Source organism: Triticum urartu, chromosome 1A (genome assembly GCF_056163025.1).
Source record: "Triticum urartu cultivar PI428250 chromosome 1A, HENAU_Tu73, whole genome shotgun sequence".
Lineage (NCBI taxonomy): Eukaryota > Viridiplantae > Streptophyta > Magnoliopsida > Poales > Poaceae > Triticum > Triticum urartu.
This window is the reverse complement of record NC_141873.1, coordinates 501791756-501818825: the sequence shown is the minus strand read 5'-3', so window position 1 is coordinate 501818825 and position 27070 is coordinate 501791756. Positions and strand designations below refer to the sequence as shown.

The 27070-nt window shown below is 50.6% G+C and overlaps 1 protein-coding gene and 1 pseudogene across 1 annotated transcript; both read left to right on the top strand.

The window, feature by feature from the left end:
• The first annotated feature begins 918 nt into the window (after nucleotides 1–918).
• On the top strand, nucleotides 919–2995 carry LOC125536671 (EID1-like F-box protein 3 pseudogene; annotated as a pseudogene).
• A 16353-nt stretch (nucleotides 2996–19348) lies between these two features.
• LOC125522676 (Pectin lyase-like superfamily protein) lies at nucleotides 19349–21466 on the top strand. The gene is made up of 3 exons (XM_048687720.2): nucleotides 19349–20243; nucleotides 20344–20633; nucleotides 20735–21466. The coding sequence occupies exons 1-3, from the start codon at nucleotides 19584–19586 to the stop codon at nucleotides 21237–21239; spliced, it is 1455 nt and encodes a 484-aa protein (XP_048543677.1). The 5' UTR covers nucleotides 19349–19583; the 3' UTR covers nucleotides 21240–21466.
• Nucleotides 21467–27070: the final 5604 nt, after the last annotated feature.

Below are 27070 nucleotides of genomic sequence, written 5' to 3'. Positions count from 1 at the left end.
AGTAATCAGATCCCATGCATTGCTTCCTTTCTCTAATTTTTTTTTCCTTTTTACCGTGAGGGAAGGGATTTTGATCGATCGATCGAAGGGACAATGAAACAAAGCGAAACGAAACGATTACAGACTGCCCCTTTAGGAGTAGAGATGTCGTGTGGGGAGGGGTTCCGATCGATCAATCGAAGGGACAGACGAAACGAAACGATTACGGACACCTCTCTAGAAGTAGAGATTTCTGTGAAGAAAAAACCTCGTAGTTGTGTTTCAGCACGAAATCTTTTTTTATTTTGACATGGCAAGAACTCTGATGTGTTACTAGCACAGTAGCACCTGATGACAGTAACAAGCATGCTTGCGTGATTCGAACTGGAAAAAAAACCATGCTTGTGTGAACTGCGAGGCGATGCTTCCTCCATGACATCGCCCCCGACACCACGAATGATTGAAGGAACCCCGTTTCCTGGGCATCCCATCGCACCGGAGCGAGAGCCAGCCGAGACGTGGCAATTTTTCGTATTTTAACCCTTTTTTAAAATTTATTCGAGATTTGACTTCAGTTTAATTTTTTTTTGAGATCTAATCATTTTGCTACCGTCAGAATCCATGACAGTAGGGTTAACAGCCTACCGCCAGGGACTTTAGCGGTAGGAAACATCGCTACCGCCAACCAGGCTGGTGATAGCCTGCACAACCCTATCATCAAGGTGCTTGGCGGTAGGCACGAGTACGCACTGTGTTCAATATTTAATAGGTTTTTGGCGGTAGGGCATGCAACCCTACCGTCAGGGACTTGACGGTGCCTATCGCCATGGTCCCTGGCGGTAGCAAAAGGATCAGATCTTGAAACTTTTTTAAACTAAGATCAAATTTTGAATAGGCTTCAGAAAAGAGTCAAAACATGAAATTTAGCCCCGAGACGTCATTCACTCATTTATCAAACCCTGCGTAACGTACATCTCCACCCTTCTCCCACAAGACGACAAAATAAATGCAATCCCACCGTTGTGCGTGCAGCAGATCTGATGATTGGTGGATCTTGATCCAGTACGTACGTAGCGGCAAAGAAACGGAACGCCCGCAGCGAGCGACCGAGCTAATTATCGGACGCGTGTGCCGCTCGGCCAACCCAGGCGCGCCGCGTAGCCCCAGATATTTCCGCGTGTGGTCTTCCCGGCAGCCACACGCGTCGGCACCGCCGCCACCCCCGGCCGAGGAGCCAACCGAATCCTGAGACTATCCGGTGCCAGCCGCCGTGATCGCGCCACGCGTCCCCCGCCAAGCGAGGCCCGGCCGGCACGTGTCGCCCCAGAGCACGGGCGCGCAGGCGCGACCGCCGGGGCACGCGTCCCGCCCGCCAGTGTGCCCGCCGTGGATGCTGTACGTCAGCTAAGTAAACTAAGCTCGCATGATACATGGCAAAGTAAACTAAGATTGGCAGTGTGCGCGCAAGATATTTTGGGGATGGCGAGCAGCGCTGTGCTGCACCCGCATGCGCAGCACCGGCGCGCTCTGTCCGGGCAGCGAGCCTGGATCGGGCGGTGGCGACAGGCGCTGCTCCGGTCCAAGAACGGCACTGTTTTGACGGGGGCACGGCAGACGGCACGCAAGGCAAGAGGGATTAGCGTGCGGGGATGATGGAGATATTTTGCGTGCGGGGGAGTGCGACAAGGATCGCTTTTCTGATCGCAACCGTACCGCGAGCGGCTATTGCGGCCGAGCCGTACATTTGTCACGCGCGGCGCGGCGACACGAGGAGCAGGGCTGGCCGGCCGGGTCGGGGTCGCCTCCAGGGAGCACGGACGGGACGGCCGCCCACGTATATAACTGCCCACCCGCCGGCGCCGCCCCGCTCCGCGCTCGTACTCGCGAATCGCAGTCACGCTCAGAGTCACACCACCACGTCGGGCAACTAGGTTCGGCTGGCACGCGCGGAGGCGCCGGGAGGGAGTCGCCGGACTCCGTTGGCTCGGTGCACGGGTTGGGTAGCATTCGGTTAGCATGAGCGAGGGAACGCGGGAGATGAGGCGGCTGCGCGTTGGCAGCGCCGGCGGCGGGGGCGGCAGCAAGGCGAACGCGAGCGGCGGCATCGGCATCGGCATCGCCGACGAGTGGAGCAGCGGGGGGCGCGGCATTGGGGCGCGGATCCGCGGGGTGAACGTGGGGATCCTGGATGAGCAGGTGCTGGCGCTGGTGTTCCGGGCGCTCAACTGGGACCCGCAGGCGCTGTGCTCCGTGGCGCGGGTCAGCCGCCGCCTGCGCGCCGTCGCGGAGCGCGTGCTGTGGCGGGAGCTCTGCGTCTCGCGCGCGCCGCGGATGGTGTCCACGCTCACCACGGGCTCCTCGGCCGCGTCGGGCCGCGTGGGCGGCGGGTGGCCGGCGCTGGCGAAGCTGCTGCTCTTCTGCTGCGGCGCGGCGGGGGCCGGCGTGCGGGGCCACTTCGCGCCCGTGTCGCGCTTCTCCAAGACGTCCGGCCGGAGCTTCCTGTCGCGCCGCTGCGGCGGGGACCTGCTGTACGTGTCGGACCCGTGCGAGCACGCGGCGGCCGGCGCCGCGGCCGACGAGGACGTGGGCGCCTACCGCGGCGTGTTCCGCGGCTTCATGCGCTCCCGCACGCGCGCCTGCCTGGTGGGCGGGCGGGCCCCGCTGGAGCCCCGCGTGCGCTGCCCCTACTGCGGCGCGCGCGTCTGGAGCGTCACAGCGGCCGGCCTCGCGCCCCGCAGCGCGTGCCGCCGGCTCGGCGCGCACGAGGGCCGCCTCGAGTACTTTGTCTGCGTCAGCGGCCACCTCCACGGCAGCTGCTGGCTCGCGCGCCTCTCCTCCAGCGACGGCGACGGCGACGGCGGCCGCGGTGGCGAGGACACCGACTCTGACGACGACGGGTTCACTGCCACGGCCGACAGCGACGACGGGCACATGGAGCTGTGACGCGAAGAGCTTGTCTTAGCCACATGAAAATGCAGTAGAGTAGAAGCATATTCCCCGTTTGTTTTGTTGGCTTTGTATAATCTCGTGGCTCCTGTGGCCTTGCTGCAATCCATTTTTGCACTGCCGCACAGCTGTTTGTTTCTTCTATCGGTTCAGAAGCGACGTGCGTTGGTGCGGCGCCAGCTACAGATTCAGACTTGCTCTTTCGAGCGACCTCCTGCGGCCGCAACTTACCTGAAATAAACTACTCCTATAGTAGGATCTCATGGCTGAATTTCATGACCTACGCCATGGATTGATTGATTGATTACCTTAGTTTCCATTTGAGGCGATCTCATGGCTGAGTTTCTAGCATCGGCGTCGATTTGTTCTCCATGCCGCCGGCATCGCTCCTCCCTCCCTGTCCTCCGCGTCTGGTGAGCCACTTCTTCGGTTCATGACAGACAAATGGACAACAGAATGGTCAGGCCATGGCTCGCGAATCTGCCATGCACCAGTCACCATTGCTTAAAGGTAGAACCACTGTCGTCAAGCTCGATCGAATAGCTAGGCCTAGGTGATGGGTGATGCATTGCGGCGGCTGTCACGGGTCACGGAGGAGAGGCCCCGGAGCCTGGGCTGCACTGCAGTGGCACGTTCGGAATTCAGAGTTTCAGATAAAAGTGCTGTCGATGCTTGTAAGTGATGCCGTTGCATCCCGCCTACCCAAGCAGGAATGTTCGATTCGATACTGAACTGGCGGCGGTGGCCTGCACCATCAATGATGGAAAATAAGTTGCCAGTAACGAAGCTATATAAGAAGGTGACCCTAGGTATATGAAGCCATTGAATTAAGCTATATAAGAAGGTTGTGGTTGCTTCATATCATACTGCTCTCTAAGTTACAGTTATGTGGCGATCCATTGGTCCTTCAAGGCATATGCAGAGTGGGTTGGGGCAATCCTTCGAGATATATGATGATCCACTGCCTTGACTGTAAATGGAACGAATGCAGGGAATTAAACTGTGATGCTTACGTGATCGGAATGTTGGAACGCCATCTTTGGCTGACCACTCGATCGTCCTGCATTTGTCGACTTGGCTGTACCTGTTGAAAGTTAGTTAACGAATACACCATCTTCACTGAAAAACCTAAGAACATAATGCGCTGCGCTGCGCTGCTTAACCCAGATTCGTATGTGCCATCTGGATTTGATTACAAGTTTACAACACCAAGCTGCAAGCAGGTGATCGACTACGGGTTTTATCATTCTCCCGAGATCTCTGACTGCACCTGGGTAGATTGTCTCTGAATCCACAAATATCGTTGCTCACCCGGAAGATGGTACTGTAGTATACTGCACGCAGTATCTGAATTCAGTAACGTCGCTCCACGCAGTGCCGCATTACAGTGCGCATTGGTGTATAGTACTACTACTACTACTAATCAGGAATTACCGCAGAGACCTCGCCTAGACAAGGACATCGCACACAGGGTTGCATAGGCAGCAAACTGTCTCTTTGTGGCCACTATAACAAACAAAGAGAACGGCAATGATTTACACTGACGCAAGGATTTCATAGGCACCACACCGTCGTCTTTACGAAGAGTACTAACACTGAAATGGTATTCAACTACTACAGTAGTATGGTAGGATAGTAGAAAAATCGTACTCCTATATGCTAGAGTAGGTCTTTCATGCTGCTGCATCAACATCATTGTCTAAGCAGACAGGCAGTTCGTCTGCTGGCCGGTTATCCATCAACAGTACTCTCAGATAACACATGTACAGGCTACTACTAGCACGATCTTGTAAGCACGACACAAGGGTTTGACTCGCCTACCGTTTCTTCAGAAAAGCTTCCAGCAGGCCTCGCGCTTGGCAGAAAGAGTAACAAGTTGTGCTTGCCTTGCGTTCCAAGTGATATGGCAGCCCACGCACTAGCTTCGAACATGGTCCTGCCGATCGATGATACTCATGCCTCCTTTTTTCCGAGGAAAAGCGGCCCAACGGACCCCGTTTCGTTCGGAATTTTTTGAGACAAAAGAACCCAGCTGTCTTGTGCAGTTACCCTCATCAAAAAGAAAAAAAAACTGTCTTGTGCAGTGCAATATGTTATCAGGTAAACAGGGCAAAGCCCCTGTTTACTGCCAAAACATAGGAAATCAAACCTTTGCTTGACATACTAGCTAGTAGCTGCTCGAAAACAGTTTAGCTATGCATCAGTGGGGGGTCAGTCGATTTTTCAACGAAGGAAGGAGAAGGAAGGGCGTCGCCGGAGATAACGAAGGGGCTCGCTGTCATCACCCGAATATCTATCTTAGGGTACAGGGTGGGGGCGGTGGTTGCCGGCGGTGATGTGGGGCGGTGGCGCACTTCGCCAAAGAAAAAAAATCCAACAGCGGGCGGGGCTAGAGGGATGGCGGGGGCGGCGGCTAGACCGGCGGTGGGGGCGGTTCCGGGGAGGGCGGGGCGGCGAGGCAGTCACAGGAGCGCCGCCAACCCCAGGTGGTGGTGGCTGGTGGTTCGTTCGGCGACACGTTTGGCGGTCTGGGAGCGGAGGAGGAAAAAGATCCAGACGCCATACGATCTTCATCCAACGGTCCATAAATTGACTGTTCCTAACTAAAAAATTCAGTCGACTGATGTGTAGCTTCTCCCGCTCAAAGTTTTGCCTAGGTATTGAGATTGTGAGATAGGGAAAAGAAACTACATTTTTTAATGAAATAAAACAACATTAGTAGGATCACTAGGTTTAATATCTCAAGAACATGAATTGTTTCATGTCTTCTAGATTGTCCAAAAAAACATAGCATTTTATCGCACCATTCAGTAAAGATAGAGGTCTATACAACTGTAATCAAAAGACTCAAAAGTACCATAACCGAGCCTAGCTATACCATGGTAAATTTAACAATAACCGCATAAGATCTCCACTAAGAATAAATAAAGAAATACTGGTAAAACTCAATAGGCAGCCCAAATACGCCTGGTACTTTATTGTGCTTCATCTTGAATATGTTTGTTTTTATTTTATTTTGTGAAGGAATGAAAATAATTCTATATAGAATGGGTTGGGAATTATGCCTAGATCCCATGTAAATGGAAATTTCATTGATAAGACCTCCTCAATTGTAGCCAATATTTTTTTGCAGTATAATGAGAAGAAATACTATAAATAAAATAAAAAGAAAGAACTCTATTTCTGACCTATGAGGCCGAATATTATGTTTTCTTATTCACTCTCTACTTTATTTTTTCTATTTAAAGTAGATCAATTTACATGATGTATCTATATAAAAAATTAATAAATATACTTTAAACAAAGTAGGAATTCGTAAAATTAATTTTTATTCCTTCATATAATAAAAAAATGATAAGAGACTTTTTTTTTCCCAAAATCCCTGCAAAAGAAGAATTTTTACCTCTTTCTAACAGAGCAACTCTTATTTCCTTTTAGCTAAATACTTTTTCGAATATTTCTCTATCAATTCATCAAGAACACAAGCAAAAGGGAGCTAATACTAAAACATTAGAAGCTATTGGGCTAAACAAAGACTTAGAAAAACTAGTTGCATACAGTAACATATGCCTACCCCCCCTCCCTCTTATGTAAACCCCTCATGTCTCAAAGAGATGATTTTGTTCCTCTCTTTCTTGCCACTAGCCTTGCCATAAAAAGGGAAAATGATAGCATGTTCCTGAAGTGGGTCTTGCTCCTTAGATCTCCGTATCTGCTAAATCTCTTCTTCCTTAAAATTTTATGCAACCTTTCAACAAGTTGTTTCTTCAAAAGAAAATTAGCAATAGATAAACAAAAACTTTCACTATGTTTGCCAATACTCTCCAGTTCTTCGGACGACAACTTCCACTGTCTTCTGTAAATACCTTTAGGCATTCTTCTTACTAGCTCTATTTTGACATTTATCTAAGGATTTCCTCTACATGTATTTTCCCAAGCCTTAGCTACTACATCTTTTCAGATCATGTCTAAAAAGTCATATTGTTCAAATTTAAAAGGAGAAGTAATCTTTAGCTTTTTCAAAACCAATATCTACAACTAGAACATTATGCTCAGGATAATTCTAAGGAAACTTCTGGAGAAGACAAAGGGAAACCAACCCTCCCATTGTGTATTGGTGCTTCAAAAACAGGATCCTTATGATTGTTTTTTTTTTGCGAGATGATCCTTATGATTGTTGGACCGAATAAAACTTCTCCCAGCTAAATCAAGTTTTTTTAACTACTTATACCGGATAATAGCATTAAGAATCTGAGCCGATCTAACAATTATTGTAGCTCTATCAAGTTCAGTACACTTCCAAATAATATTAAAGTCCCCACCTATAATAAAAAGAGTCATCGCGCTTAAGGACAAGAACAAGTTCTATTAATAATAACATCACTTTATCTCTATTATGACCCCCCCCCCCCCCCCCCCCCACACACACACACAAAAGATAATCCTTTAGCAGGAGAGAAGCACCAAATATGTGCACATGTATTTTTTTGCCTCCTATATAACAACAAAGTTTAGTTTTAAATCATGCACCGATTCACAAACAAGTCCCTTTCCTTTCGGGTCACCAGTACCCCTCGCGTTTCAGTAAATGCCTGGTATTTAAAGAACAACTATTGATATAAAGAAACAAAATAGTTTCTACCTCTATTTTTATCTATTCTGCATATTAGCTTTGTCCAACATCAAACTTTATAAGATTTGACCAAGTTTATAGAAAATAATATGTACATTTCAATAACAAGGATATATGATGTGAAAAAATATTCATTGATGAATCTTCTGGTATTGATTGTTGTAGATGTTAATGTTTTTTCTATAAACTTGGTCAAAATTTACAAACTTGAATTTATGACAAAGCTAAAATGAGGACTACTTCCTACTGCTACATCAAAATCACCCATGCCTAAAAAATGCCTTTTGTATGCTGACGTCACGACGATCAGATAGCGCTCAAGAGGTTTTTCTCCACACGAGAAATCCTTCACCCGCAGAGAATTCAAATAGATGTGTCGAAGATCATCAAAGAAAGGAAAAGACTGAGTTCGATCCATGTCCTCCTTTTTGTTTAAACCAAGAGCTACTCCTCCCTTCCCGGCCCGCAGCAAGTCTACGGCGCCAACGTGCGCCTAGTATTCTTCTACGGTGATACGCTGGAGCTATGCAAATGTTGTGCTCCAGCCTCTATATGTGTTCGATCCATCTACTCCCTTTTTTAAAAACCAAAAGCTAGAGACCTTTTACGGTACATCAATTAAATTGGGGCCGTTAATTTCTATGGTTTGACGGTTCAGATGAGGCAATACTACACCAAGTTTCAAGTAGTATATTGAGCAATTAGGGGCCTTTTGGGTAGTTTGCTGTTAATCCATCCCGCAGGGCAGATTTCCCTCCAAATCAAGTGGAGGGCATAGTCAGGTGATTTATTGAATACAAAGCTAAAAAAGGCTCTTTTTTTACTTGGCAAAGTATTATGACAGGGGTTAATTGTCTAAATCTTGGTTATATTTGGCGTGTTGGAAATGGTCACAACATTGATATTTGGGAAGATGCTTGGATTCCTAATTGTGCAAATAGAAAAGTAATCACACCGGGAGGGAGTAATTTGATCTCAAGGGTATCTGATTTAATTGATCCCGCTACTAGTAATTGGGACGAAAATTTGGTCACACGAATGTTCTCGCCAGTTGATGTACAAAGGGTCCTTGCAATTCCTTTGTCACAACATGATATGTCGGATTTTGTCGCTTGGAGCTATTCAAAGAATGGAACTTTTTCTGTTCGATCAGTCTATGCAGTGCAATGGGAACACCAACACGGGGGGAAACTAAGGAGAACCGATGATATGGGACACATGACTATCAATCCTATTTGGAGTGAGATTTGGAAATTATCTTGTCCATCGAAGCTTAAAATTTTCATTTGGCGCGCACTGCATGGCACCTTCCCGTGTAGAGTTAATTTGGTGAATAGACATATAAAGGTTACCCCCAATTGTCCGTCATGTTCCTTTGGATCAGAGGATACAAAGCATATATTATTTCAGTGTCAGAAAGCAAAGGAGGTTTGGAAAAAATTGGGTCTAGATCAGGTCATTAAAAGAGCGTGCGAAGTTGATTATGCTAGTGAGGCGGTGCTTGAAATTTTGCTTTCTATGTCTGAACGGGAGCTTATGATCTTGGGTATTCCGAATGTCCGTGAATGAATTGCAATTTCAACTTGGTATTTATGGTGGGAGAGGCGAAAACTGGTCCATAAGGAGAAAACCCAAGACGCTAACCAGATCTCCATGGGAATTCGTGCAATTACGTTAAACTATGTTTTGCCTATATCACCAAAGGCTACGATGAAAAGAGGAGGTTGGGTCCAACCTCCAAGGGGGTTTGTAAAACTTAATGTGGATGCCTCTTTTGATCATGACCGGCTTAGGGGCACGGCTGGTGCTGTTTTGAGAGATGATAAAGGAAAATTCGTTGCAGGGGGGAATTGAAGAATTGATTGATGCACGGACGTTTTGACGGCTGATGCTATGGCGCTTAGATATGGTCTATCTATTGCTCAAAGGGCGGGCTGCAACCGCTTAGTTATTAACTCAGATAACATGGAGGTTATCGAAACCATGAACAATGAGGATGGTCATCTAGTACAGCGGCGGCAGTTTTGACGATTGTTATTTTTTAGCATGTGACTTTCCTATTACTAAAATTGAGCATTGTAATAGAGAAGCAAATAGGATCGCACATGAACTTGTTAAGTTAGCTAGATTTTCTTCATCATTGAACTGGTTTGAGGAGCCCTTGAGTGAAATTGTATCCCTCCTCATAAACAATGTACTTGTTATCGCAAATGAATAAAGTTTCTATGTTTCTTTTAAAAAAAAGTGAAGGGCATAGTCGTTCCTTTGGCCCATCGATCCTGCTCCCGCCATTGCCAGCGGCTACCGCACCTCCGTATGTACTGTATAGTTTGTGATCTGCAGCCGGCCATTTTCAGCCCACCCTGTGCGGATGTGCCATCGCCCACGCCCAGCTCATCCGGCGTCGTCGCTCCCATCCCAGAGCGCACAGACGCCGCAACGGCGCCCATTTCGTCCGACATCACGGACCCTGATTCAAGCGCTGCCACAAGACATGTTCACCGGCCTGAGCCTCCCACGACCACACAGAGGCCACCTCGCGGCCCGTACCGGTGCCGAGGCAACGACCTTCGCCTCCCCTCTCTACCCTCTCCTTCACTACATCCCCCATTCCCCCTCAGTCCTTTCCTCCGCCATCTGCAGGCGTGTGCTGCTGCTGCTGCTCCGCGTGCATGCGGTGTGCTTAGATTAGTGGAAGCCGGCTGACGTACGTGCGCGATGAAGAGAGGGCCAGAGGAGAAGCGATTTCAGACCACCTACCGAAGTGCGTGCAGACTGTTGAGTAACGTGATTGTATTAGGAAATATAGGTTAGACTACGAAATATCCTAGCTTGCCATGTACTCCAAATAGATAATGTACTCCTATATATATACCCACGAGGCTCAAGCAATACAACGAATTGTTTCACCAATCCCTCTCTCTATCTTCTAACATGGTATTTATCGCAAGTCGATCCTAAACCCTAGCAGCCGCCGCTTCCGCACCCGCGCGCCGCCCCCGGGGCGGTCGGCCTCCATGATCGCCACCGGGGGCCGCGCCGCCCGTACCTAGGGTTCGTCCGCCGGCCGTGTTGGTCGGCTGCCCTAGGGAGTCTTTTTTTCCCGATCCTTTGATCCGGGTTTTCTCTCTCTCGCCGGTCGCTTTGATCGGCGTCTCCTTTTTGGTTTTCCAGTCTATGTGATCCGGTTTGCGTCGCCCACCGCCGCCGTCGACCCCGTGGGCCTCTACTCCAACACCGGCGTGATCAGCCGGCTTCTTGACCGACCCAGCGGCCTCGCGCGTCGTCCGCGTGTCTGCCCGTCGGTCGCCCTGACCCGGCGGCCTCGCGCGGCATCCTTGCATCGGCCCGCCGGTCGCCCCGACCCGGCGGCCTCGCGTCATGCGGCGGCCCTTCACCGCCGCCGTTCGCGCGACGGCCCGTCCGTCGATCTACGCCGGCCGTCACCGCCCTGCTCCGACCGGAACTCCTGCATCACCCCGACCCGATGGCCTCGCGCCATGTGGCGGCCAATCATAGCCGCCCTACCGCCCGCCGCCGCCGGCTTCATCTCGGACTCCGCTGCCACCGCGCCTCCACCGAACGGCGTCCCCGACCTCGCGCGCAATCGGAGTGATCACCCGCCCGCCGCCGCGATCCGCCTCATCTAGGCAGTGCGACCGACCTGTCCCGTCGGTTGCGGACGCCTCTGCAGGCCCCGTGAAGATCGTCCCGAGTTCAGCGCGTGAAAGAACATGCGGTGCCCCCATGTTTGGTTTTGGTAATTGATGACAATCTCTATTGACTAATGGTTGCCTTGAGTTATATTTGAAGGTTTTGTCCATAGGCTTTTTTTGGAGTACACGTGTTGGTTTCAAGGAGAGTTTGTGTCGACCAAGGTGCTATTCAAGGAATTACCTAAAGATTGGTCTTGTGAGAGGTTGATCAAGACTAAGTCAAAGAGTGAATCAAGTTGATCAACCCACAAAGCGTAGAAGATGTACCGAGAGGGATCAAGTGATCCCATGGTATGGTAAGCATTATCAATTACGCTTTGTGTACTAACCCATTGTCTTCGTGAGGGTTCTTTGTGGGGTTAGGTTGCGGTGTGCAAGTTCAAGTGGAGCATCACGAAGAGATCAAATGCTTGAAGCTTGCCGTCCTTTGTGGTGACAATGGACTTGTGAAGATGTGCGGAAGAGTGTCTCACCCATAGTGGAGTATGGGGGAGCAATCAACTAGTCTTCATCGAGTCAACACAATCAAGAAAGGTTGCGGTGTGCAAGTTCAAGTGGAGCATCACAAAGAGATCAAATGCTTGAAGCTTGCCGTCCTTTGTGGTGACAATGGACTTGTGAAGATGTGTGGAAGAGTGGCTCACCCATAGTGGAGTATGGGGGAGCAATCAACTAGTCTTCATCGAGTCAACACAATCAAGAAAGGTGGTCCAACTTGAGGGAGTCAAGATCGTCATCATCTAGCTCAAGTGGACCATGTGCAAGGCAAAGGTTTGCCCTTGATAGGTTTTCTATTTTACCGGTCTCATGATGGTAGTTGGGAGACCGGGTTATAGGATTGATTACCGTATTATCAAGGGGGGGGTTCTCGATGAGTAGTTTGATCGTATCGTTCGTTGAGAGCTCAAACCATTGCATCCTTGCATAATCTTTATTGGTTCTTGTTTGGTTCTCTTTGTGAGTCTTAGAGATTATGGTCATCTTGATGACAAGCTCGAGTTCATCGAAAACGGAGTTCACATGCATCTTCTATGATGTTTTCGATGTTGGAGGTTATGCTCGTTCTTCTCTGTTGGAGGTCTCACTCCTCCATTTGTTAGGCATACGTCCCCTGCCTCTTCTTACTATAACAAGCTCGAGTTTGATGCTACTCGTCGTCTTGTTTCCAACAACTTTGAGTTTGCTCAATTCAGAGCTCATATGCAGAAGTTATGGCAGTTCTTGTTTTCTTGAGTGTGGTTTTTGTCTGGTCCCAGCGGTAGTACCGCGAGCCCAAGTGGTAGTACCGCTTGGAGCTCTCAGCCGTAGTACCGCTGCAGTGCCGCTCTTCTACCGCCTCGATTTTGGGTCCTGCTCTTTTCGTGTCGGGTTTAGCAGTAGTTGCACGGCAGTAAGGCACGGTAGTACCACTCCGGTCGGGCGGTAGTACCGTTTCTGCTTCACTGCCGCCATACTATATTCTGCCTGCCTCTTTTGGTCCTGTGTTCTGCTCCTCCAGCGGTAGTACCGCTGGGGTGAGCGGTAGTACCGCTTATATGCGGTACTACCGCCCCAAGGTTTATGTTTTGTTACTCCTTTTCCCTGTTTCTTCTGCCTGAGCGGTAGTATCGCTCGTGTGCGGGCTGAGCACATAACGGTTGGATTTTCCCCCTCCTATAAAAGGGGGTCTTCTTCCCCAATGAACCTTATACTTTAAGCTCGTGTTCTTCCCCCATTGTTGACCTTCTTCGAGCTTGCTAACTCTCAATCCCTCCATAGTTTCTTGCTAGATTTTGAGGGAAAAAAGAGAGGAGATCTAGATCCACATTTCCACCAATCACTTTCTCCTCTGTGTGAGGGGAACCCCTTGGATCTAGATCTTGGAGTTCTTGGTGTTCTCCTTTTTGTTCTTCCTCTCATTTTTCTCCCTAGCGTTAGTTGCTTCGGTGGGATTTGAGAGAGAATGACTTGGGCACTACGTGTGCCCTTGCCATTGCATTTGGTGTATCGGTTTGAGTTCTCCACGGTGATACGTGGTAGTGAAGTTTGAGAAGCTTATTACTCTTGGGTGTTTGGACACCCTAGAGCTTATTCCTCTTGGGTGCCTTGGCGCCCTAGACGGTTGGTGGTGTTCGGAGCTCAATCATTATGGTTAAAGCTCCGGGCAAGTATCGGGGTCTCCAATTAGGTTGTGGAGGTCGCCCCGAACAATTTAACGGGTACCGGTGACCGCCCCCAAGGGTTGTCAAAGTGTATGGGTTCGGTGACCGCCCCAAGGGTTGCCATTGTACGGGTTCGGTGACCGCCCTCAGGGGTCCCTTAGAGGAATCACGACATCTTGCATTGTGCGAGGGCGTGAGGAGATTACGGTGGCGCTAGTGGCTTCTTGGGGAGCATTGTGCCTCCACACCGCTCCAAACGGAGATTAGCATCCGCAAGGGTGTGAACTTCGGGATACATCGTCGTCTCCACGTGCCTCGATTATCTCTTACCCGAGCCCTTTATTTATGCACTTTACTTTGTGATAGCCATATTGTTTCTTGTCATATATCTTGCTATCACTTAGTTGTTTATCTTGCTTAGCATAAGTTGTTGGTGCACATAGGTGAGCCTAGTTGTTGTAGGTTTTATGCTTGTCAAATTAACCGCTAGATTTATTCCGCATTTGTTCAAGCCTAAACCGTAATTATTTTAAAGCGCCTATTCACCCCCCTCTAGGCGACATCCATGATCTTTCAGCGCGCCCCTCTACCGATCGAGCAATGGGCTGCCGCTGCGTCGCCCCGTTGGGCCGCAGCGCCGCCGTCCCGTGGTTCTTCTCCCAGTTGCACTGACCGGCGTCACCGCTGTGTCGCCCCTTCGGGCCGTAGTACCGCGGCCCGCGGTCCACCGCTGCCCAGAGGCCGTCCGCTCTAGGTCGTCCCCGTGGCGGCACCGACCCTCGCGCCGCCACTACGTCGCCCCGTCGGGCCGTAGCGAGCGTGGCACGCGGTCCACGTCGCCGTCCAGAGGCCGTCCCCGCGGTTACACCGACCCGCGCTCCTCCACTGCGCCGCCCCCTCGGGCTATCGCGCCGCGGCCCGCGGTCCCTGCCGCCGCCCCGAGGTCTTCCCGCCGTCACCCCGACCTGACCGCCGCCGCTGCGTCGCCCCTTCGGGCCGTAGCACGGCGGCCCACGGTCCACTTCGTCGTCCACGCGCGTTGACTTCCCGTGGTATGCGTCGCGCCACCTCCCTTGGCGCGGGAACGCCACTGTCCGCGCCGGTCTTCGTCATGCTGTTGGGTTCTTCGCCTACTTCGAGCACCGCCGCCGCGCTCCTAACCTAGCCGCCGCCGCCGCCGCTCTTCTTTGGCCGCCGCCGCTACGCACGTAGCCGCCGCCGCACGTCCACCTCCTTCGTCTTCGTCCAACACTGGCCCATCGCCAGCGTCGCCGTCATCTACCCCGACCACTTCGTCTACTCCAACAACCGCAGACGACATCGGCTCCGCGCTGATTGACGCCGCAACCGTCGTCGAGTCCTTCTCTGCTGGCCTCTCCGACTCCTCCGACATGGCGTACAGCTTGTGCAGGTCCTCGTCTATGCATGCTCGGTGCTGGCAACACCGATGCGTGCCTTCGTCCATGATGTTTCCCCGGGCCTGGCAAGCCTGGTGTGGCGCTTCGTCAACTTCGTCTTCGTCCGTCTACGCATGCCCGGTGCTGGCAACACCGGTGTGTGCCTTCGTCTACGATGCGTCCCCGGGCTTGGCAAACCCGTCACAACGCGTCGTCAACAACGTCTTCTTCCCAGCGCACCACTACTTCGACACCACTGCGCCCATGCTAACTCGGCGCCCTCTTGCGCCCGCGGCTCCACGACGACATCCTTGACACCGGCTCCCCGACTCGACATCGACCACGACATTCTTCGCGCGGCTACCTCGACCACGGCTACACCATCCTCGGCTCTCGGCTACATCGACAAACGGCACAAAGGGCTACCGCCTTGCTTGAGCAACCTCGTCGGCCGTTACGACTGTGGGGGGTGTCCGCCGGCTTGCCTTCGGATTCTTCTCTAGTCTCACCGTCTGCGTCGCTACCGTTGTGACTGCGGGGGGATGTTGAGTAACGTGATTGTATTAGGAAACATAGGTTAGACTAGGAAATATTCTGGCTTGCCTTGTACTCCAAGTAGATCATGTACTCCTATATATATGCCCACGAGGCTCAAGCAATACAACGAACTATTCCACCAATCCCTCTCTCTACCTTCTAACACAGACGGGGAGAGGGCCGCCGTGCGGGACAAGGCGGCTGCGTCGTTGCTGGGATGCATGGGAGGAAGATCTCGAAGCAGCGACCAGAGGTCGTTCAACGCAGAGCGGTCGGCCTTGTGCAACTGAGGAGACGGCCGCCGGGCGGCATCATCGAGCCGTCAAGTGAGGAATGCCAGACGAAGAGAGATGGCTGCATCGTCGAGATGGCAATGGCATCGCGTTGTTATTAATTACATTATTAATCGTTATTATAAAATTTTAAAAGAAAAAAAATCCACACTAATAGTTAATTACCGAAAAGACCTATAGCAAAAATTTAAGGAATTAATACCGATCATTGGATCCATTATATACTACCCACTGTTTTAGGTAATATGATGTACCGTAAAATCTCTCAAAAGCTACTCCTCCCTTTTCGCCCGCAGCGCGTTGCGCCGCAAGTCTACGGCACGAACGTGCGCCTAGTATTTTACTACGATGATACGCTGGAAGGAACTATGCAAAATGTTGTGCTCCACGCTCTATATGCGGCCTCCAAACCTTGAGCGCACCCCGCCAAGACGTGTAATGACGAAAACAGTAGCGTTACTCGGCCAAATTGATGGACCACCTCAGCACCACCAAAATCTTGTGGCCACCATCAAATTACCACCACCCCATTATGCTCTCTCCTCCGGCCAGCCGCAACGTGAGTGAGGCGCTTTAACCGGCCGGTGTACGTGCTCCAATAATCCAGTTGCATGAACAGAACTCCGATCGATCGGCACCGTCTCTCCGGTTAATCCACTCCTAAAAGCGCCATGGCCACCTACCTGGCTACCCATCTATATCTACTAGCTAGCCTTCTAAGAATACTACGATCGACACTCCCTGTCGGGCCCTCTAGTGGTGGCCTTATCACCATCGATCTATGGAAGAATCATACATGCACTCACGGCGCCTCGCAGCAATCTATGACCACAAAGGGATGGAAAGGTGATGAGGAGTGGAGTGGACCATTCCTCCTCCTCGACCTCAGATTAAACTAGGCTGCATGCACTAGCTTGTGCTGCATGTAGTAACCGGAGGAAGGAGGAAGAGATTTGGGCGGGGCAGGCCGGTCGATCCAGTGGATGTCCTTGAAAGCAATGCATGATCCGGGACGACATGGATGACCACTGCACCTGGGAACGTGGAGGAACGGCAACATCAACCAAAGCGACAGCACACAGCTGCATGATCTACTAGCTTGACTGAATCGCATCACGCATGCATCCCTTCTTGTATTCTCGTTGCTACATCTAGCAAAGCGAGGAGAACCTGAGTTTTGCTACAGCTACGGATCTTACGGAATTAGACTTACAGAATGAGGTGGCAACCTACGTTATGAGTTAATAAAAAGCCCTTTATTTTTTTTAAAAATTGAGGCGACAACATCTGGTTGGAGCCCCAGGGGGGCCACAATGAGACTCGGTTTCTTCAGTAATCCTACACCTACGTAACAATGTTACGTACTCTTACGTAACTTTCTATAATCTAATTCTCTTCCGCCCCCTGATTCTCGTGGGTGGGGCCCGGGCCGTTTTCTGTTCTAATTAAACCACACCAAATCAGCCATCACGTAGGTTTACGTAGGTGTTGCACGTAGGTGTAGCAAAGCCCCGGTTTCTTGGGGGGTGGGGGGTGGGGACTGGGGGTGTCTTGGGGGAGTCGGTACGTACCGGGAATTCCGTAGGAGGTGGGCCGTAAGTATTGTGCGAGCATGGCCCGTAAGTACCGTACATGCATATAGCTGTTGGGATTGTGGTAAGTGATAGTGGCAACATTTGATGACTTTGATTTGGCGATGCTTTCCGAGTACCAAATCTTTGAGTCGCAGCGTGAAACCCCAGACCCTGGTTGATCATACTTGTAACTTCGGGGTCTTTAGCTTATTGGCGGCATTGCTCGAACTCAATCTTCTGAGTGAAAACCCAAAATCTGTCATTTGCCGGCTGAATCCGGCGACAATGGTGGTAGAGCGATGTTTCCTTTCTGTAAGTGTTATTGATGAAGAATCTTCCTCCTTGTCCATATGTTGTTAGGAGATGGTTGGTATCGATAGTCATTGTTGTAGCTCGCTGGTAGTTTTTTCTTTGACATTTTCAGATTTTGTGTGTGTTCATGTAAAGGCCAGGTGTATGTTCACTGTGCTTTTATCCTCTCGATATTTCATTTTAAGTCGGTAAAATTCACCCTTGGTCAAAAATGAAAATACATGCATGATGTGCTGAGATCGGAAATAAACAAGCACCTCAGGCCTAAGAGCATCTACAGCCGGACGCTCCAAACCCGCCTCAAATGCCCGGGACTGGATGTTACTGAGGTTAGTCGAGGGGTGAGTCCGTAGAGAGAATTCCGTATGAGGTGGCACACGTAAGTAATGTGCGAGAATGGTCACCACTTCTGTGGCATCTCATACAAGACCGTGCACGCATGTAGCGTTTGGGATTGTGGTTAAGTACTAGCGACAACACATGATGAATTCATTCGGTGGTGCTTCCCAAGTATCCATCGAGTTGCAGGATGAAATCCCTAGGCCAGACGCTAGTTGATCATACTTGTAACTGAGTGTTTTTGGTCATTATCTTGTTGAAGGCATTGCTCGGACTCAATGTTCAGCTAGAATGGCGGCATAGAGCCGTTTTCTTCCCGAAGGCATTGTTGATGAAGAATCTTCCTCGTCGATATGTTGTCAGGAGATGGTTGGTGTCGATTGTCGTTGTCTCAATGTTTTGATTTTTTATTTTTATTTTTCTGTGCACATGCTTATTAGCCATGTTCATCTTAATTGTGCAAAGGCTAGATGTATGCTCATCGTGTTTATGTCCTCTCAATCTTTCATTTGAAGTCAGTAAAAATTCAGCCATGATCAAAAAAATACATGCATGCACGATGTGCTGAGATCGGAAAGAAACAAGCACCTCAGCCCAGGCCTAACCAACCGAGGAATACCGGCTCGATTCGCATGTTCGTTTGCAGCGAAAAAGGTCGTAAAGCTAGTGTTCTTGTGGGCGCATGCGCGACCTATGTGCAAAAGGAGATCGGTCCATCCATCCAGCATGGGAGCTGGAGGCAAGCTGCATGCATGCTAGCTAGGCTGGTCGTATCTCAGTTGTCGTAGATAAGAGTAGATAGCAATTGCTAGGGGGGCAAAATAGAGGAAGAAGCTGCAGAAGCTGGGTTGGTTCGGCTGGAAAGCAAACCAGCTAGGCCGGTAGGGCAACGGTACCACGGCTGTCTGCGTGCACGTACGTCTGGCCGGTCTCATCAAGGTTGATCGCCGAAAAGTGGGAGAAAGGAGGCGCCCAGTGAATGCTGGAGATGACCAGGAGGAGGATCCTCTGACATTCGGCACCCTGTCGTTCTTCCATTGACATGTCGACCCATAGGAAAACTGGTTCACATGTCACTGGCCCAACGACACACTGCACGGCAGAGGAATCCAGCACGACCAAGAGTTGCCCGGCCACATATAGTTGCACTCAAAATTTTGCTTCTTTTCCATTCAAAGATAGGGTGATCCTCTCTCGATTTCCATTAATAGAAACCAAAAGCTACAATTATTCAACACACAACACCACCGAAAGCATAGTCGTTGCACTCAGCAGTACACAAATGGAAATCGGTTTGCAGATCATCGATCGTGCATGGTAGCGAGCGCAAGTCCAACCACGAACCCCCCTCCTTCGGCGCGCGCGTGCACGCCCTGCCGCCCATGCGCGCACCACCACCAGTCCACCACCACGCTTCTTGACACTGTAGTACATCTTTGGCTCCCATGCCAGCCTATAAATCCATGTACGCGCGCTCCTCACTCTCTCAAACCCAACTGCCACTAACTGTCCAGCTCCTCTGCTCATCTACTCCAGTATAGCACAGCGTCCAAGCTAGCTAGCTAGTGGCTAGATTCCCGGGACAGCGCTCGATCGCGCCTCGGCCTTCCTCTGGACGTCCATATATAAGCAGGCCCAGTGATCCGAGATTACTCCATCCTTGAGCTGAATCTAACCAACGCGAGCAAGTTCATCAGCTTGCAACGCTTTGCTCTAATGGAGGCCCGGACCGCCATTGCGCTGCTCCTCGCGCTCGTGGTCGCCGCGAGCTTCCTCTGCGACGGCGTCCACAGCCGCCACCACCACCACACCAAGCGCCACTCCGTGCGGCCGCCGTCCCACGCCCCCGGGCCTGCGGGACCGAGGAGGGCACCTTCACCTAAGCATGGGTCTCCGTCTGCACCACCGCCGGCCAGGACGCCACCGTCAGCCCCTCCAATGCCGGGCGCGCCCGCGCCGGCCCCGTCCGACGATGGCGACAACGTGTACGACGTCATCAAGGACTTCGGCGCGGTCGGGGACGGCGTGACGGACGACACGGACGCGATCAAGACCGCGTGGGACACGGCGTGCCAGGACGACGGGGAGGGCGTCGTCCTCGCGGCCGCCGGGCACTCGTTCCTGGTGCACACCACCACCTTCACCGGGCCGTGCCAGGGCAGCGTCACGCTGCAGATCGACGGCACGATCGTGGCGCCCAGCGAGCCCACCACGTGGCCGGCCAACAGCAAGCGCAACTGGCTGGTGTTCTACAAGGCCGACGGCATGGCGCTGCGCGGCTCCGGGCTCATCGACGGCAAGGGCCAGAAGTGGTGGGATCTCCCCTGCAAGCCTCACAAGGGAGGAAGCACCCACGGACCTTGTGACAGCCCGGTGGTGAGTGGCCTAACCCAGCCACGTACTGCTGCTTCAGGCCTTTAACAGTATTTTTAATGGCCAGTAAGTGCTAAACGCCGGACGTTGATCTCCTGTGCAGGCGCTTAGGTTTTTCATGAGCAACAACGTGACGGTGCAAGGGCTCAGAGTGCAGGACAGCCCGGAGTTCCACTTCCGGTTCGACAGCTGCCGCGGCGTGCACGTCGACAGCCTCTCCATTAGCTCCCCGGCGCTGAGCCCCAACACCGACGGCATCCACGTCGAGAACACCCAGGACGTGCTCATCACCAACACCGTCGTCTCCAACGGCGACGACTGTGTCTCCATCGGCGCCGGCACCCTCAACGTCCACATCGAGAACGTCACCTGCGGCCCCGGCCACGGCATCAGGTTCGCATCCACTTCATTCCTCGTCGTAGCTTTTCTTCGGATGTTATATATACTCCACTCCGGTGGCATTGGCTGACATTGGGTGCTCGCTCTCGTTGCAGCATCGGGAGCCTGGGAAAGCAGGGGTCGCGGGCGTGCGTGGCCAACATCACGGTGCGGAACGCGGTGATCCGGCACTCGGACAACGGCGTGAGGATCAAGACGTGGCAGGGCGGCTCCGGGTCGGTGTCGGCGGTGACCTTCGAGAACGTGCGCATGGACGCCGTGCGCAACCCCATCATCATCGACCAGTACTACTGCCTCACCAAGAGCTGCGAGAACGCCACCACCGCCGTCTTCGTCTCCGACATCACCTACGCCGGCATCCGGGGCACCTACGACGTGCGCGGCCCGCCCATCCACTTCGGCTGCAGCGACGCCGTGCCCTGCACCAACATCACCCTCTCCGGCGTCGAGCTGCTGCCCGCCTCCGGCGACACCGTCGACAGCCCCTTCTGCTGGAACGTCTACGGCAACACCACCACGCCCATTGTGCCGCCGGTGGCGTGCCTCATAGAGGGCGTGCCCAGGAACGTGGATGAAGCTAGCAGCTTGAAGTGTTACTGATGAGCGACGTCAAGCCGTCGCACGCCCCTTATAGATGAGGAAGTAATTAAAACCAGAGAAAATATATTAGGCCAGACAAAAAACTTAGTTAAAGCATGGTCGTGTGTAGTATAAATTACCTATATATTGTATATAGAAAGATGCAAATGTAACAGTATGAGATGATTTGCGTGACAGTTACCAGAATATACAGCAGAATGTTCTGTAACTTTTGTTACCATATATTACTTCTTTCTTGTCAACTTATAGTGTATGTAATATTTTTCAAGAAAATAAACTCTATAATAACTTTTTTTAGAGAAACTTCCATTATTCAACATTCGCAATGGCAGTACAAGGACACAAGAAAAATTATATACAGGTTCGTAGACCACCGGGCAAGAAGAAGGCGCACCGCCGTCATTGCACCCCTCTCACCGAAGCCAAGAAAATTTGTTGTAGTAGACACTCGAGAGTCGTCATGCTAAGGATCAGCACACCAGAACAGCAACCGCCACAGATGAAGAGAAGTGGCGCCGTGTATTCATAGGCATGAGTGTATGTATGTGTTTGCGAGCATCACGTCTGTAATGTGTTTCTTAATTTATTTATTTTTGGATATACCTCATCAATTTTTTCTACTAGCACATGAATCGGCTCGGAATTCCATCTAGACTTTTCTAACGAAAAATATTTTTGTGAAGTCTGTGAACAAGTACCCTTATGGCTTTATGAAATCTATAATTCCGTGTTGTGGCCTTGAAAGATGGTCTATGGACATGAACATAATTTTTGTTATTTATGTGTTCTTTGTACTGCCATGGAATAATGAATGGATTGAAAATTTCCTCAGAAAAAAGGATTAGACCCTTCTTTAAGCTCTGGAATCATCAGAACCATGATCAAGCTCGGTGGCACATTTTCCGCAGGATCTAGCATAGTTCCGCGCATCTCTGTCAACAATGTATTCATAGACTACTTGCTGATGACAAACTTTGTTTTCCGTTAGCTCCCCGTCCACAGACCCCTTCCCGCACGGCCACAACTTATAAAACCCAAATTGACAAAGGGAGCACTGTGGATCTCAAACATTATCAAGGACTCAAGGTACAATAATAGATACTACATGGCCTAGCAAAAGGCACAATAAAGGTATCACCGAATGTGCGGCAAGAATTAAACAAAAGCAATCCGGGGCCTCGCAACGCATGCCTAATAACTTTGTGTCCTGATAACGCCACCCACATAACAGAGCGAGAGAAAGGCGTGCGACGACTCTAGACGACTTAACAAGCTAGTATGCCCCCTCAAAAGCAAACTAATAGTAACTGTATTTACAACACTTTCTATATTTTTTTTGCGAGAAAAACACTTGCTATCTTATTTTTTAAAACACAATCCAGACACAAGCGCTCATATATACGTGCATACGGTCACCCATATGAACGCGCACACGCACACCCTATCATATGAGCACCTTCGAGAGACTGAGCCGGCATATCATATTGAGATTTTACGAAGTCGCCGTAGGAGCCTCATAGTCTACGAGAACGTCTCCTACCACTGAACGCGCATTGCTGAAAATCCTGAAATAAATTCAGGATAAATGCGAGCACCAGAACTTGAACCCTGATGGGCTGGGCATACCACTGTCCTTTTAACTATACAATCATATGTTGGTTCGCACTTGTTATCTTGTTATTGCGGGCCTTTTCCTATATTTTTTTAGGAGTGAAAACAAGCACCTAGCTATGTAAGACCTAACCAACCAAGAAGTGTCGGCCCAATTCGCATGTTGGGTTGCAGCAAAAGGAAGGTCGTAAAGTCATTTGATTAGTGTTCTTGTGGGCGCGTGATGACCTATACGCAAAGGGAGGTCGATCGATGGAGAGGGAGCTGGCCGGTGCATGTTGGCACGCAAAGTAGTACGGTGCTACCCTGTAATTGCTACTCGATCCCACATACATGATCATCAGCCTGTACATGATGGTCGTCCGATCGACGTTGGGTGGACGCATCACGCAGACAGGATAGGGCTAGCCAGGCATAATCCTACCCAAGGAAGGAGGAGAAGGTAAAGCGGAACCCCGAGGCGCAGGCAATCTCGGAGCGCCACTCACAGTGCACCCGCACCGGCGCGATCGGCACCCATGCACATGCAACATGGCTCGGAAATCGGAATCGATCGAGCCGCGAGTGATGGAGAGCTCGGTGCCTGGCCTGTTCTCGAGCCAATTGCACCCCGCACGCCCGATCGCGCCGGCCGGCAAGCAGATCGCCGGGCATGCTCGCGTTGCGGCGTGACACATGACGCATCACGCGCGGGGTGGAATGGAAGAGAATGGGGTGGACGGCCGGGTCGGCGGGCGGGCGCACGCACGCATGCGGTGGCGGGGCGGCCGGAGTCAGTCAGTCGTAAAAGGTGGAGAGGCACTGCCGTCGCTGCCACGACGGCCACTACGTAACGTAGCCCACCCAATATGGCTGGGCTGACCGCCTCCCCCACGTCCCAATATCATATGTGTATTTCGCACTCTCGCGTGGAGGGTGGCAATGGCACGCGCGACATCCAGTTGCGGCGTTGCGTCCGTGTGTTGGCCGGCCGGTTTGCTTTCTTTGCAATTTGCATAGTGCTGCTGCACGTGCTAGAATATTCTAGTCGCTTCTAAGCTTTTTGGCTGTCGGATTGAAAACTTACCAGATGTGGTGGAATTTGTGGTTGCCGGAGAACACCGCCAGTTTCCCGGCCAGAATTTCCGAAGAATTTTGTTTTTGAAATGTACTCCCTCCATAACAAAATAAGTGTACAAGGTTGAGACACTTAAAACATCTACAGCCGGACCTCTTAAATCCGCCGTACGTGCGGGCGGGCCGCCCGGTTAGTGTTCGGTCATGATTTTTTAACCTAGGCGGCCCATCAAATGGCCCTCAAACGCCTGGGCTGACCAGCACCCACTATATCCAGCTCAAATATGAGCCGAATATGGAGGCGCCCGAGCGCGCACGGCCACGCCCGTCACGTTGGACCCGGCGCACGCTGGTCCATCCGACCCCACATAAAAGAGTCTTGCTACACACACGATGAAATTGGACGATGCACAGACGATGGATTAAATCTGGCCGGACAAACGTTGATTGAGAAGGGTGTCGGCCGTTGGATTTACGTGCCATGCATAGATCGGCCACTTGTGTCGTGCATGGAGCAATTTCGCACATAAAATCATTCCCATTCGCTCGCCGAACCAAACCCTAACCATTTCACTCCCCTTCCCTCTGCCACCCAAACTCATCTCTAGCCCCTTCTGGATGTCTCCGGCATGGCGAACAGCGGATCCGAATCCTTCACCTCCAGATCCGTCGACCCCAAGCTCATCCCACGCGGCCCCGAGGAGGAGACGGCCGTCCGGCTTGCGCTCCGCCGCGTCCGGATCTCTCTCTCTCTCTCTCTCACACACACACACACCTTTGTACACCCTTACAACTAAAAGTTACAAATATATAGTAGGAAAGCCTGCCATAGATGCCATTCGGATTTAATTACAAGTTTACAACACCAAGCTGCACACAATTGAGGAAGATATATATGAAGGAAATATGCCCTGGAGGCAATAATAAAGTTGTTATTTTATATTTCCTTATTCATGATAAAGGTTTATTATTCATGCTAGAATTATATTGTTCGGAAACTTAAATACATGTGTGAATACATAAACAAATACCATGTCCCTAGTAAGCCTCTACTAGACCAGCTCGTTGATCAAAGATGGTTAAAGTTTTCTAACCATAGACATGTGTTGTCATTTGATAATGGGATCACATCATTAGGAGAATGATGTGATCGACAAGACCCATCCGTTAGCTTAGCATAATGATCGTTGAGTTTTATTGCTATTGCTTTCTTCATGTCAAATACATATTCCTTCGATTATGAGATTATGCAACTCCCGGAAACCGGAGGAATGCCTTGTGTGCTATCAAACGTCACAACGTAACTGTGTGATTATAAAGATGCTCTACGGGTATCTCCGAAGGTGTTTGTCGAGTTGTCATAGACCAAGACTAGGATTTGTCACTCCGAGTATCGGAGAGGTATCTTTGGGCCCTCTCGGTAATATACATTATAAGCTTGCAAGCAAAAGACTAAGGAGTTAGTCATGAGGTGATGTATTACGGAATGAGTAAAGAGACTTGCCGGCAACGAGATTGAACTAGGTATGAAGATACCGACGATCGAATCTCGGGCAAGTAACATACCGATAGACAAAGAGAATTACGTATGTTGTCATAACGGTTCGACCGATAAAGATCTTCGTAGAATATGTAGGAGCCAATATGGGCATCCAGGTTCCACTATTGGTTATTGACCGGAGAGGTGTCTTGGTCATGTCTACATAGTTCTCGAACCCGTAGGTTCCGCACGCTTAACGTTCGATGACGATATAGTATTATATGAGTTATGTCATTTGGTGACCAAATGTTGTTCGGAGTCCCTGATGAGATCACGGACATGACAAGGAGTCTCGAAATGGTATAGAGGTAAATATTGATATATAGGACGATGGTATTCGGACACCAGTAGTGTTTCTGGGGGTACCGGGTACTTATCGGGTCACCGGAAGGGGTTCCGGGCACCCCCGGCAAAAGATATGGGCCTTATGGGCCAAGAGGGGAAACACACCAACCACAAGGGGCTGGTGTGTCCCCCATATGGGCCAGCCTAGGAGGAAAAGAAAAGAGGGGAAGGAAAAGGAAAGAGAGGAATAGTGAAAAGATCTAGATGACGACTAGAGGGGGGGTGAATAGGCATTTTAAAACTTTTACGTATTTGGCTTTATCCTAATGTGGAATTAAACTAACGGATACTTTTCATGCACAAATCCTAAATATGCTAGGCTCAACTAAGTGCACCAACAACCTATGCTAAACAAGATAGGCACTAGAGGAAACTAGAAAGCACAAACTATATCACAAGATAAGGAAATGTAGGAACTACTAAGCAATTCAACTAGCACAAGATATATCAATACGAGCAAGTATGAATTGCAGAAAGTAAAGGGTGTGGGTATGAGATAACCACAAGTGAGTTGGAGACGCGGATTTATCCCGAAGTTCACACTCGTGAGAGTGCTAATCTCCATTAGAGCGGTGCCAAAGCCAAAGCTCCGTGGTGTCACCAAGTGACTCACCGTATTCTCCCTTCCGAGTCACCCCCAACGGATGAGCCTCGGTTTACTCGGGGTTGGTCTTGAAGGAGACCACCACACCTTTACAAACTTCTCCGGAGCACACCACAACCACGGAAGCTTCCGGAGGAACTTGACCACCTAGGCCACTTCAACACCCTTCCCCGGAGCACACCACAAAAGGAAGCTTTTGGGGGAACCTTGGCCACATAGGCCTCTTCACAATCTTCTCAATGTATCACCAAACCATCTAGGAGGCGAAGCCTCCAAGAGTAATAAACTCACGGGCTCTCACTCGAACGAATCGATGCGGGGAGCTAAAACCAAGGCAACAAATGCAATGCAAGGTCAAGCAACAAATGCTCAACTCACTCTCTCAATCTCGCAAGATGCAACTCAAGAAAGTAGGGGATTGAAGAGAGGGGATGCAATGGAGGAAATCAACAAATGACTCCAAGATCCATCCACAACCCCCCCTTCACTTAGAGGGGAGATAGGGGTTTGGGAGAGGTGGTAAGAGGCTCAAAATGATGTTTAGAATGTGAATAAAACAACCCCCAAACCGGTGGGGAGGAATGGCTCTTTTATAGCCAACTTCCAAAACTAGCCGTTCGGGCTCCAACGGACACTTCCTGGACACCCCGTGCCCACGGGGGTTTAGACCCCGTG

Coding starts and splice junctions, on each gene's coding strand:
- LOC125522676 (XM_048687720.2), top strand. CDS start 19,584: ATGGAGGCCCGGACCGCCATTGCGCTGCTCCTCGCGCTCGTGGTCGCC. Junction 20,244..20,343: donor GACCTTGTGACAGCCCGGTG/GTGAGTGGCCTA, acceptor TCTCCTGTGCAG/GCGCTTAGGTTTTTCATGAG. Junction 20,634..20,734: donor GGCCCCGGCCACGGCATCAG/GTTCGCATCCAC, acceptor CTCTCGTTGCAG/CATCGGGAGCCTGGGAAAGC.